The sequence below is a fragment of the Mus musculus genome, chromosome 8 (assembly GCF_000001635.26).
Source record: "Mus musculus strain C57BL/6J chromosome 8, GRCm38.p6 C57BL/6J".
NCBI classification, from domain to species: domain Eukaryota; kingdom Metazoa; phylum Chordata; class Mammalia; order Rodentia; family Muridae; genus Mus; species Mus musculus.
Window position 1 is genome coordinate 28,661,569 of NC_000074.6, and position 13,482 is coordinate 28,675,050.

Consider the following 13,482-nt stretch of genomic DNA (forward strand, 5'->3'; position numbering starts at 1 on the left):
GGAGCTGCTGCTTGGTGTGCATTCTGGATGCATCTCTGTGCCTCTCCCATCCCCTCCCTTCTTCACCTCCAAGGCCTGCTCTGGAACTTTGCTACCTCTGAGGATTCTGAGCAGTTCTTCTGACCAGATGAATAGGCTGCCTTATGACTACTCCCTGGGTCCTTTCCATCCACCCTCTGGCCATTTTACTACACTGTGGCTTCCAATTAAGAGGGTAGTCAGTGGGACTGAAAAGATACGACCTCAATGCAAGAAGATTGCTTCTCATTAAAGGTCCTGCTGAAAGCTGTGGAGGAACAAAAGCGAGATGTCACCATGCCATTTATCAGCTACAAGGCTGGAGGACTTTCATTACTTCTCAACTTTTACAGCACCACCCATGAACCCAACACCTGAGTCACATTTGATATTTGAACTAGATGGCTAATAAGAAATACGTTTCTCTGACATTGCTGCCAGATTTTCAAATAAGTCTACTACTAGGGAAGGCCTTGGGAAAGACAGTTAATAAGATGTAATTTTCTTCTACTTTGGCTACTTCCCTCTATTCATCCAGCCATATCACATGCATCTGTTCCCATAGCAACACAGTAAAGCTTTGGTCTCACAAGAGTTTCTTGAATGTCGAAATCACGAGGCCTGGAATATCTAGTCACAGGCTTCACACTCTAAGACATACAAGAAAAGACAACTTTGGGTTTGTGGCTTGTTTTCTTCATTTTTCAAAAATCCCTTGATCCTTGTTTGTGTCCATTCGATTTTGATCATTCATTCGATCAAGGATAGTGTCCTGCGAGAGAGTTCATATTAACTACTCAAGGATAATTTATTAAATTTCTTCTTGGCTGTCAGCCTTATCTATATATGTTTAGTGGTAATTTAGAAATAAGTATAAAAATTGCAAAAATAATGTCAGTTTAGATATGGTGGGATATTGCTGGCTGAAGCAGGTATTTTAAAAATATTTATATTTATGTGTATGAGTATGTTCCTGTATATGTATCTGTGCACCATGTCCCTGTCTGGTGCCCATGAAGGAGGGCATTGGATCTCTTGGAACAGGAATTGCAGCCAGCTTGGAGCTGTCATTGCTGGAAACTGAACCCAGGTTCTCTGCAAGAACAGCCGTGCTCTTACGGTAGTGAGCCATCTCTCCAGCACTAAAAGCAGATATGTAGTCAATCCTCAGCCATGTTCTCTATCACCACTCATTAATCCCATGTGGCCTGAGCAATAGGTAGGTACTACAGCTGTCATTACAGGCTAAACATGCAACCTTGTACATTGGCTCATGTAACAAGTGTGGGTGCTGAGTAAGAGCCAGCCCTGCTCACAGCACTGATAGCTGCAACAGTTATCCATGGCATTCTTTACTGGACTCTGCAGAGTGTTTGATGTGATCCATGTGGCCAGACCCTATCATGTCTCATATTCTAATCAGGGAGGTGAGCCTTAATTTACTCCTTTTTCCCCCTATGGCTACTGTTCAGATCTCTTTCTGTCTCTCTGTCTTATCTCTCTCTTTCTCTGTGTGTGTGGGTGAGAGAGAGACACAGAGACAGAGAGACAGAGAGACAGAGAGAGGCATAGATAATTCTTCAGCAACATTAACATTCATGCTTGCCAAAGGTAAAGAATGATTTCAGGACTAGAAGAAAAAAATAATAAGAGCAATTATTTTCCTCCATTTTCTTGAAAATCTCTTCCATCATGTGACCAAAGTGAGAGAAAGCATCCTTGCACCTCTGTGTTCACCTTTCTATTCTGACTCTGAAGCAGTAGTCTTACCCAGTGATGTCTGCATTTTGGCAATTATACATTTTTCCATAGTTCAGATGTACTGATTTTATACTACGTTATTCCTAACCATGAGAGCTAAATCAGTGATCTGGTATTGCATAATAGGAAATGGAGATGGATTCCATTCCACCTCTGTCATGCATGTTTCTTTGCATGAAGAAGGATATGCATCTCAGGTACTTGTGGGTAGCTTCACTGAGGAGGGCCCCAATAGGCTCATGGGTTTGAATGCTTGTTCCCCACTTTGTAGAACTGTTTGAGAAGGGTGAGAAGATATGGTGTTGTTAAAGTGGGTGTGGCTATTTTGAAGGACGTATGTCACTCAGGATTAGGTTTGACATTTCAAAAGCCCACACCCAGTCCAATCTTGTTCTCTCTGCTTGCAACTTCCAGATTAGGTATGAGTTCTCAGCTCCTGTTCTAGGACCATGCCTGCTTACCTGCTGCAATGCTCCATGCCATGATGTTCATGGACTAACCCTCTGAAAGTATAGTCAAGCCACAATTAAATGCTTTCTTTTAAAAGTTGCCTTGGTCATGGCATCCCATAGGACAGTAGTCTAAACGAAAATATAAAAGAAATTTGGGTATTTCTGTAAAATGAGACTGAGCTGAGCCAACAGACATCAACCAGGTGGTTCCAAGGAATCTTCCTACTCTGCTTCTCCAGATATTTCCGCATCTGTGTCAGTCCCAGCATCAGCAGCCTCTTTCACCTTGAAGGAGGCTAGGCGTAGAACCGAAGGAGAATCCTCAGCTCCTGGCAATGCTTTAACAAGAGCAACAAAATCATAAGGAAGCTTTAGCCAATGAGGATTGACTACTGCAGGTCAGGGTTCTGGGAAGAACAGACTGAGAGGAAATGCAGGACGCTATCTGTTCACACTTCACTAGAACAGTCAAGGCCTACTTGGGTGGGCATCCCACCCTTCCCTGGAAGCTTCATGTCACAGAGACAGAAAGGTAAGCTGTTATTGAGTTGTTGGCAGCAGATCTCATATGGCCCAATTTGTTCTTATCTGGCGACTTACAGAAACTGTGCTGACCCTGGTTGAGGTCCTTCACTTCCCAGTTAGGATTTTAAAGATGGAAGCTGGTGGACAAAGAGGAAGGTAGGAAATACTGCACTCTGAACTGAATCTGTTATCTGGATATGATTTTGAGAGGGAAGTAGATTATACGCATTCACACTATTCTAATTTTTATATTCATTGTGGTAATGTCAAGGTGGACAACTAACATTTGTTGAAAATGCTTTCTGGGCACTATGTTGGAAAATTTCCACAAAATAGGTACTTGAATTCCTTATGTCAAGGGAGGTTAGACCTTCCTGGAAATGAGATATTAGGGGAAAATAAGCAAGTCAACAAGGCTTATGACCCTGGACACTGGGAGGACAGCTAGCTCAAGCATGGACAATTGATGTTCATTGATGTCTGGGCATAAAAGACACTACATGTAGTCTACAGCATGGTTTGCAATTTCCCTACAGTATGAGGTCAGAAAGACATGACATTGCAGCCACATACCCTAGGTTCTTATGTATATTGTAAATGGACAGTTAGACAGAACAAAGTGGGTACATCCACACGCTCACCTGATGTACCAATAGAAGTACACAAGGATACAATGGGGACTGTGTAACACCTCTCTGTTGGTTAATATTACTTTGAAAATCATAACATCTCACAATTAGAATCAAGATATATACCTTCTATTCTAGATGCCCATTACTAGAAAGAAAAGCTTGGAGATGTAACTGAGATGCTTATACAGGCTGGAATTGGCTCCAGCACAAGGGTGTGGAGCAGACATGAGTCCCTGCTGATCAAGGGTCCTCTCTTCTCCTGACCCCTCCAGTCCCCTCCTGCTCCTCTCCTCTCCTCTCCCCTCCTCTCCTCTCCTCTCCTCTCCTCTCCTCTCCTCTCCTCTCCTCTCCTCTCCTCTCCTCTCCTCTCCTCTCCTCTCCTCTCCTCTCCTCTTCTCTCCTCTCCTCTCCTCTCCTCTCTTCTTTCCTCTTTTCCTCTCTTCTCTTCCCATCTCCCCTCCTCCTCTCTCCTCCTTTCTTCTTCTCACCTGTTTTGTTTTCCTACCCACTATTGTTCAACAAAATTAATTTTCTTGGTCTATTTTTTTGTCCTGTTGTCCATATTGACCAGAAAGTGAACTTGACACAGTCATGGTATTCATGGATGACAACCAAGAAATTTCTCCTCTTTTACACTTGTTAAGTTTGGAAGCAGGGCTAAGTTACTGTATCTTCTGTACATTCATATATATTTTTTTAATGCTTCCATTTTCAGTCCTAGCCTTGCCTTTTCAAGAAGCTATCTATTCTCTTTGGGTTTGTCTATTCTCTGTAAATTCATTTTCTTCTGGCAACAGTGTCTCTGATTTCCAGTTGGATCCTTCATTTGTGGATTCTGGATCCATTCTGAGGCAGGAAGCCGTATTCTATCTTCCCTTGGCAGACACCTAGCCCCTTACCCCTTTCAGATACAAAAGAGTCAGGCATGTGTCTGTGAAAATAAAGAAGGAAAAGTGAAAAGGGAGAACAAGCCAAGCATGGGGGTGGGGGGTGGGGAACAAGCAGGTTAAAAAAAAAAAAGCAAGGGAAAAAAAAAACTTTGTCTAAAAAGAAAAAAAAAATCAAAACAAACAATAGTACCAAAGACAAAGAAAATAAAAATGATGCATAAAATCCAACCTTAGCTCATTTTGCGGTCTAGTCACGAGTCAACCCAAATCCAGTGCATACGAGCCTCCCACCACCCACTGGTGTTGCTCTGAGTCTGCCTCTGCTCCTCTTAGGTAATGAAGCTTACTAGGGCTTTCTCTATTCCAAGAAGCTCTAGGACAGGACATCATCTGCTAACCCATGAAGTCATGAGCACGGTGGCTCTCTGTGGCACTCCGTTTGGGTGGTGGTGTCAAGGTAACTTTCTCTTCACTTGGTGGCAGGTCTAAAAGTTGTCCTGAAATCCCCTCTCAATTGTATCTAGGTGCCCATTGTTGAACATGGCCCTGTTAGGTGGTAAGCAGTGCCTACCATTACCGGGTAGGGGAGGACAGCAGGATATTTGCTGCCGTGTGGCTATGTAGCAGTGTAAGCTATGTTCTGTTCATTTACCAGGACAGCACAGTCTAGGCCTCTGTTTGAGTAACTCAAGTAGCAAACCTGGATACAGGGCCAGAACCAAAGTAGGGACTTTCGGTAGTGCACCCTGAGGCAGGGTGAGATGGCAGTAGATGTGATAAGCTGGTAATATAGCTGGACTCCATATAAAAATAGGTAGAGGAATACACCAAGTTCCCAAGCCCACATGGTTGCCTCAACTCACTTGATTTTTCAGAGCTTGCAAAGTCAAAGCGTTTCAAAAAAGTTACCCCAAATTACCTATTGATGCTGTTCTTCTGTGCTAACATCTGCCAGTCCTTGCCTTTGGCATTTGGGGTATCAAACGTGGCGCAGATCCTCTGTCTGATGGAATAGGGAATTTTGAAGGCTTTTGGGCCAGTCTGTGCAGGAAAGGTACTGTCCTCTTGTGCGAAGAAAGTGATGGTTTCTCGTTCACTCTATAAACAAGATAAGCGATGTGTGATCAGGCCCAAAGAAAAACACCGCTGACATTTTTTATTTGTGAAAAAAAATCTATGTTAACACACATGCTCCAAATGCATACATAAAACACACTGACAGGTTCCCTTAGTTTTCAAAATAGTAAAGACCTTTTTTTAGTGGCCCATCAATCACGCCCGAAAGATTTACAGTGGCCTCTTCCACTCAGAGATATCATAGGTCACCAGCTCCTGACACCCTGCCCTGTCTAGAAAGGGAAGAATTAGGTAGTTTTTATTTTATTTTTTAAGGCTTTTGGATAGATGAGAATTAGTTAGAAGAAGCTACCTGGTGACAGATTTGGGTTCAGTATGAGGAATGACCCTCTGGTAGTCATTGAGACCAAAGACAAATGGGCTGATCAAAGCAGCAGACTGGGAAGCTGTAAAGGCAAGGGTGGGGGTGGGGGTGGGGAGGAGACTGTATGTTAATGCTACAAAAGTTTGTTCTGTTCCTTACTCCTGCAGTTGTATGGCCCTATGATTAATTCCGTTTTTGAGTTAACTCCCTTCAATGAGACAGACTCTGCCCGAGACAATGCTTCTGTGAGCTGTGCACAGTGATGGCTGCAAGGCTTCCACATGCTGCCTGCCCAGCAAGGAAAACAATGTTTAGATCACCACGCCCATGACGAAGTCACAAGGAGATCTGGCAGGCTACAGTGGTGGCTGATAGCTTCATGTGGACTAATAGAATTGTAAGAATTTATAAATATCTGATGCGACGAAACCCATGGTTATTATATGCCATAAAATAAGAAGGACACTGCTGACATAATTAAAGGACCTAATCAGATGGCTTTGAATTCATTATTTTTCTTTTCCCTTGTGGATTCAACCTAACCCACAGGTTAATCTTGTGGTTACACACCTTCAAAAGGAAAACAGGATAACTCTTCTGGAACGTATTCATTCTCATTCTCTCTCTCTCTCTCTCTCTCTCTCTCTCTCTCTCTCTCTCTCTCTCTCTCTCTCTCCTTTCTTCCCTTGCCCCCATTGCTTTTGACTGTACTGAGGATTGAATTCAGAGCCTTATGCAAGGTAGGCACATATACTACCTTTGAGATGCACAGCCCGAATTTGGAGGCATTGCCTACTGCTCTGGGAGAAGAAGATGAAAACATGCCCATGAGAATTGCTTGGGAAGCAGATAGATGTGTAGCTCAGATCCAAGGGCAACCCTTGGCCTATGCATATCATACGGAATGGGAACCTGTGCCCCACAGGACAAGGAACTGGGTTGTACCAACAATGTGAACAACCGTGGACTCTGCGCTCCAATAAGAACATTTCTCTAGCCAAAACCTTGGCTCAGTTGCCGAGATCTTGACCAGAGAATGCAACTATGCTTGGGCTTTGACTTATAAAAATAGGAATTTTCTTTATGCTTCTAAATTGGTGGCAATCTGTTATGTGAATAAGAAGTAATTCAAGGATGGTTTAGGGAGGAGGTAGGATGCTTTAAACCCCACTCAGTTAGCATTTGGAGGACGAACTTGTGTGTTGCATCCATCTTCAAGTCAGCTCATGCTTCACTACCGCCCCAAGTCCCGTTCAGATTTCTCCGTGACTCATGACCTTATTATGTCTTCCTACTGTGGGCACTGGAGCCACCATGACCCTTCACAGGTAGTGTCAGGCTTGTACGTTTTCATCAAAACTCAGTCAAAGAGACTGGCTGACGTAGAGATTTTATTAATGATTGGCAGTGCTTTTTATGTTTTCTATTATCCTGAGACATGGGAAGATGGTTATGTGTCTTGAAAACTCAGGATGCTCCAAAGAAGCACATCTGGGATGTTCCAAGAGAAAAGAGCTTCATGGCCAGGTGCACATCCAACATTCCCCTTGAGTTCAGTTGACTGCTTTCAGTTCTAGCATACATCATAAAATAATCTCATACAAACTCTTTCCATGCTTGTGGTTGGGACGGACTAATAACAAAAGTAGTCTTTAAATCAGGGTGCTTTAGGATGCTTTAAATTGCTTTCCAGTAGGACTCTGTACTCCTGGCTTGTAACTCGGAATGCCATAACATTTTACATCTCAGCTTCGTACTCAGACCTCCTGCCAAGTTGGCAGACTCAACAGACCGTACGAAAGCTTGTCAAAAGCCACCCAAGGAATGTGTGACACACCTGAAACTACAAGTTGGAAGCCCTGGTAACCACACCAGCCCCCATTTTACTGCTTCAAAACAAATATGAACTACACAGAGCAGAGAGCTTATTAAAAAAAAATCTTGTGTGGGTGACATTAATAGTATGCTTTGAAAATCTATATGGAGAAGAGTCTTCCTGAGAGAAGTGTTTGACCTGGCCTTAAAGGATTGGTAGGCATTGGCTAAACAGACTTTGAGCAGATAGGGTCTTATTTCAGGCAGAGTGGACAATTCTGTTCTGTTATATTGGATGGTTATAAAATAAACCAACCCTGGTTCTTACTGCATAAAATAGGTTACAGGTAGACATTATTTTTTATCATGGTTTGTAAAATTTCTTTTAGCCTCTAAAAATGCAAATCAAGTGGGAATAGCTTTCTTACACATCTTCTGACTTGAAGACTAGTGAAGAAAGTAAGGAAAGGGAGGGGATCCTGAATTGTGAGGGTTGGGGTGGGGAGAGAAAAAAAAAGACATTTATACAAGATAGCATGGGATTCTTCTGTGTGAAATGGCATCAGAGGTTATTAACCTAGGGGAAGGTGGCTTACAAGCAAAGAACAAAATAAGACAAACAAAGGTTCAGTCTAAATAATTGAAGGATACAAAATTTGCTTTGGACCACAAACTTGGAAATATTTTGAGTAATACAATCATGGGCTGAGAACGTAGGGAATATATGCTGGTTGGTAAAGTACTCAGCTAGCACGTGTAAGATCCTAAGTTTTAATTCTCTGCATAAAAATTATAAAGAATTGTATGCGTTTGTACATGTATATTTGTGCACGTGTGTGCATGTGTATGTGGGGGTGTATACATGAGTGTTAGGGAGAGAGGTAGGAGACTTTAGGTATTTTCCTCCGTTGCTTTCAACCTTATTCATTGAGGCAGGGTCTCCCCCCTAAATGTGGATCATTATGGCTCCAGTCGCTAACCAGCAAGTCCTGGCAATCCTCCTGTCTGCCTCTACAGTGAAGGGGTTAAAGATGTGTGCAACTGCATGTGGCTTTTAACTCTCAGGAGGGCTAGGGATTTGAGACTGGGACCTCATGCTTCACAGCAAGCGCTCTGCTAACTGAGCAGTCTTTCTTAAACCTCATAGAGTCTTCAAAGCCCAAACAATCAGACCAGGCCTCAGATTGTGTCAATGGACTAGTGGAAGTTTGACCCCCAAGAATCTCTTGGCAGAAGAAAAGCCACCTTGAAGCCTGAAATGAAGCAGAAGAAAAGTGTGTTTCCTTTGAAGGTGAATAAAATATATGAGGCTGAATCTAAAAATAAGCATTTTAAAAAATTTAATACACTTTAATAAGTGGATCCACTTCACTCTTAAAATTTCCAAACTTAAATACTCCCCTTCTACCAGAGTGACACTTTATGTAACATTTATGATGTATTCAAGAAGACATCTGAGCCAAGTAATAAGAATGCTATGGTTACATCACATTCCCTGATTGTTTAAATTAAATATGCAGAGGAACAGTAGATTTTCATGCTCTGTACATCTGAGATAAGCGGCTGTTACCTGGCAAGCATGGGGAGTTGTAAATCAACGAGAGATCCCAAGTACTCTGTTTTATTGCAGACAAATTATCCCCCAACTTCCACCGCTTTTGGAGGAAAGATAAGAGAATTGCTTAAAGGGAAAATTGTAACACGCAGGAATCCCATTTAAGTCATTTCTACCAAAAATGGTCTTCAATAATATTATACCAGAAAAAATGATGGGATAAATTATGTGAGGGTTCTTTCCTGTTCCTTAGAGTGTTCCAGGCTACAGTTTCTAGATGGATGAGAGAGCTGATTTGACAGAGCTTCAGTTGGCAGTAGTCATTATGTAATTCAACAGGATTGCATCAAGATAGGGGATCTCACTGCTCCCAAAGACTGAAACAATTCTGGTCACATCAATAATAATAATAATAATAATAATAATAATAATAATGTAGACATAGATATATAGATATAGATGTTTGGCTAAAACTAAGGGTCACTCCGAAATAGTATTTATTTGTAAAATCATCTAGACCAAAGGCATGAAGGGAAGTGGTAGATGAAACCATGAGCAATAAAATCAAATGTCTTTAGTGGGTATGATCCCTACATTGACTTAGATGTTTAGGACACATCCATACGTACAGACATGTGTGTCCTTATATCCATCATGATAGTCTTGTCAAATGTAAGGAGTTGTGACTGTAAGAAAACTCAGTCAAATAAGACAAAGAATGAAAACTCTGAGCTGAAATGCATAGGGATTTGGGGAACACAATAAAGAAAAAAAAAATCAATGACATCTATGAAAAGTTACAGGAGTTCCACATTATTGTGACTGTATGTACTCAACAAGTCCCAGCGGTTAACATACTAAGTTTTCTCAACTCTAAAGTCAATGTTGGCAGCCTGGTGACAATGCAGTGTGACTCGCCTTCAAAAATGGTCTATGATTCCAAAGCCCCCACCCCACCCCCACCTCATGTTTAGAATGTCACCTTTCTCTTCCTGGGAAATCTGTTTTTGATCACTATCCATATTTGGCCCTTTGCTTCAACCATTTACTATAAAAGTCAAATCCATTTTAGGAAAAGACAGCAGTTGTTATTGATCATCAGATGCAACCTTCTTCCAGATGCTGGGAGGAGTTTGAGAGACAGTTCAATGATGACACTATTAGAAGTTGAGTTCCACATGTAGGATACACATTATTCTCTTGACAATCTACAGAATAAACACCTACATAGGCCATCACACAAACATTGATGTTCTATGGTTTCTTCTTTTGTGGGTTGGCATATGTGCAAGTGCTCCTATATTTTCAGGTGTGTTTATGTGTTGCGGCCATAGGATAACCTTAAGCATTGTTCTTTCTCAGGAATTATCTGCCTCATGTATTTTGTTTGTTTGGTTTGTTGTTTTGTTTTGTGTTATTTTGTTTCTCACTCAACCTAGAGTTCACTTAGTAGGGTAGGGTGGTTGTGTTGTAAGTTTGATAAATTTGTGTATCTCTGCCTCCCTAGAACATGCATTAGAAGCCTACAGCTCTATGCTTTTTTGTGTGTGTTATGTGGGCTCTGAAAACTGATCACAGGGCTTCATGCTTATATAGTAGGGACTTTAAGGGCCAAGGCATCTCCATAGCCCTGCTTTTTTTTTTTTTTTTTTTGACAAAAGAATTTCTCATCACTCCATTTATGTACTTATTAACAAGATTACTGATTTGGGGATGTTTGCCACGAGTGAGCTCCCAAATTGATGATTTGCATTATGGGTCACTGTGAGACTCATTTGGGGTCTTAAAATAATGTAATATATGTGGATACTTTGAGCCTGAAGTTGAGGCTCTGAATTTGCACTGCAGTTTCCCATTTTGTTAGTTCAATGTCCTCAGACAAGCAAGGTAGCTTCTTTGAGATTTTCTATCATGCACAATTGTGAATGCAGTGATAAATCATTCGCAGAGCAGTGATGGTTATGTGACCAATGTGAAACAAATGAAACATTCTGAAACATAGGGACTTTCCAGAGTCATCCATTGTTTTCTAAAATAGAAAATGCTAGTAAATTAGACTTGCCGAAGATGTCCCAGAACTGGGTGAAATTCCTACAGCAACACTGTAGGCAATTAATAAACCAATCCCTGACAGAATCAAAAGAGCAGGAAAACATTGGAAAGCAGAGGCCTGGGGACTAACTAACAGCCATCACTCAATAAAGTTTTCTCATATTGATACTTGTATTCATGTACAAGAGATACTTCAATGCTGCCTTCTTGGTAGCTAAATGTCTCTGTAAACTTTGAATCATTAGAAAAAGGATAGACAGCAAATGGTAGGAAGGACTGGGTTCATTGGCTAATTTAGCTTTGATGTACTTCACAAGTTTAGTTAAGCAATAACAAAAAGTATTAGGGTGGGCCAACACTTTAATGTCCTCCCATAAGCTTTCTGTAATAGCAGAAACCAAAACACAGCATCCAGGTGTCCAAATCTAAAATACTTTGACCTATTAAGAGGCATGTCAGGATGTGATGCATCGTCTGCCCTTTGATGGGTGCATCTGAAAATTAGGCGTGTGTTTTTGTTTGGTGGTTTTGTGTTTGATTTTTGTTTTGTTTTGTTTTGTTTCTTTCTTTTCATTTTCATTTGAAAATCCATGGCTAGGGAGGACATTGGCCCCGAAGGAGAACTTATTACTGTTGTTTAGCCAAGTTGTCATGGTGACAAACTGCATTTTGAGTATTTCCGTTTCTAACTATAGGCAAATATTACTTAATCAGGAAAGCTTCTTTGTGGTGAATGGTGGTAAATGCAGACTCACGGCTGCTCACAGTGTTAAGGCCGGTTATGGAGACGAGTGCTCTTCCCTAAATGGGGCGTTTATACTAGTCCCTCTAAGATGCAGAGATATCACAGAGCAGCTCAAAGTATGCAAGGGCCAGAAAACAAAGAAAGGGCTATGAAAAGATACAGCCATTGCAAACATATCCCACACCAGCTACAGTTGCCTTCCTTGGACCTGCATAAGATTGGGTCTATCAACTGCCAATCATGGGGTGGGGTGGGACACACAGAGCCTTCTGCCTGCCTGCTGAACTATTATTGGTTACTGATGGGTTCTGGGTAAGAGATATAACTGTTTTGAGTTGTGTATCCACTAAATGAACACACCAGACTCTAATGGACAGTTGCAATGTGGCCACAGAGATGACCCTGGTTAAAATCAGTGGGTTACAAGACAAAGTCATGGCTGTGGGAAAGGGACTTGGTGGGGGTAGGATGAATGGAGTGGGAAGGGAACGAAGAGAGTTGGGATGTGCAAGTAACCAGAACATATTGTTCCCTTGGTTATCAACCCATGGGTTGCAACCTCCACGGGGGCCGTGCATATCAGATACCCTGCATATCAGATATTTTATATTACAACTCAACAGTAGTAAAATCACAGTTATGAAGTAGCAAGAAAAATAACTTTATGGTAGGAGGTCGAGATTGCAGCATCAGGAAGTTCACAACCACCTCGTCCTATATATTTATGTATGCAACTTAATCAATTAAAGCCAATTTAATCAATTAAAAAAAAAACCAAAAACCTAAAACCAAAAAATAAAACACTTCATTTAACTTCAGCATGAACTATTACTAAAAGGGGTTATATTCTAAAAAACAAAACAACAACAACAAAAACAAAGTAATTTTCATATAACATTTGTTTGTATTTTTCTTGAAATATATTGAATTACATATGCTGGGACTGTTCAAGAAAGAGCTTCTAAAAATACCATACCCAGATTTCTGCATGTACTTTTCCCCATCAAAGCTGCTTTATAGCTAAATGCTAATTGGCAATAATGAATGCAAATAGCGCACACAGACGTCAGTCAGTTAAGACAGCTATCAATTGTAAGACATGATCCTTGGAAAAGCTACCCAGCCCTCAGGAAAAGTATTTGGGGAATTAGCAGCACTCACTTTGCATAAACAATGAGCTAAGACGAAATGCAAAGAAGTGATAATGCATTAAGTTACACATTCAAAGGGAGAAAAACTCAAAGTTGAGTTATATGTACATAGCTGTGTTATATTTGCAAATGAGGATAAATTATTATCTCATTAATATTTATATGCTGACAAATACAGATGTTAAAGTCTGTGGGTCACAACGCAAACAAAAAGGACGGATGTGGGGAAAGGAAGTTGGTGGGGAGATGCTCCAAACGTGAAGTACTACACAAGTCTTTTAAAACATGGCCATGAACTAGTTAAACAATAACCCATTAGCCACCGGAGTCTCAACGGGCCATATTGATGCTCCCCGGATAAGAGTCTGCAGGTATCCCAGGCCCTCTGTCAATTAGGAAACTGCTTGCCTTTTTGCTGAAAAATTCCTGTACCCGCTCCTTGGCC

The 13,482-nt window shown here is 41.2% G+C and overlaps 1 protein-coding gene across 11 annotated transcripts in view; it reads right to left on the reverse strand.

Moving 5' to 3' along the window:
• Window positions 1-13,482, reverse strand: part of Unc5d (unc-5 netrin receptor D) — a 572,955-nt gene that overhangs the window by 14,852 nt on the left and 544,621 nt on the right. For all 11 annotated transcript variants that reach the window (NM_001347498.1, NM_001347500.1, NM_001347501.1 and 8 more), the window contains one exon: window positions 5,198-5,376. In NM_001347498.1, coding sequence (NP_001334427.1) covers window positions 5,198-5,376 — 179 coding nt within the window. The remainder of the gene's footprint in view (window positions 1-5,197; window positions 5,377-13,482) is intronic.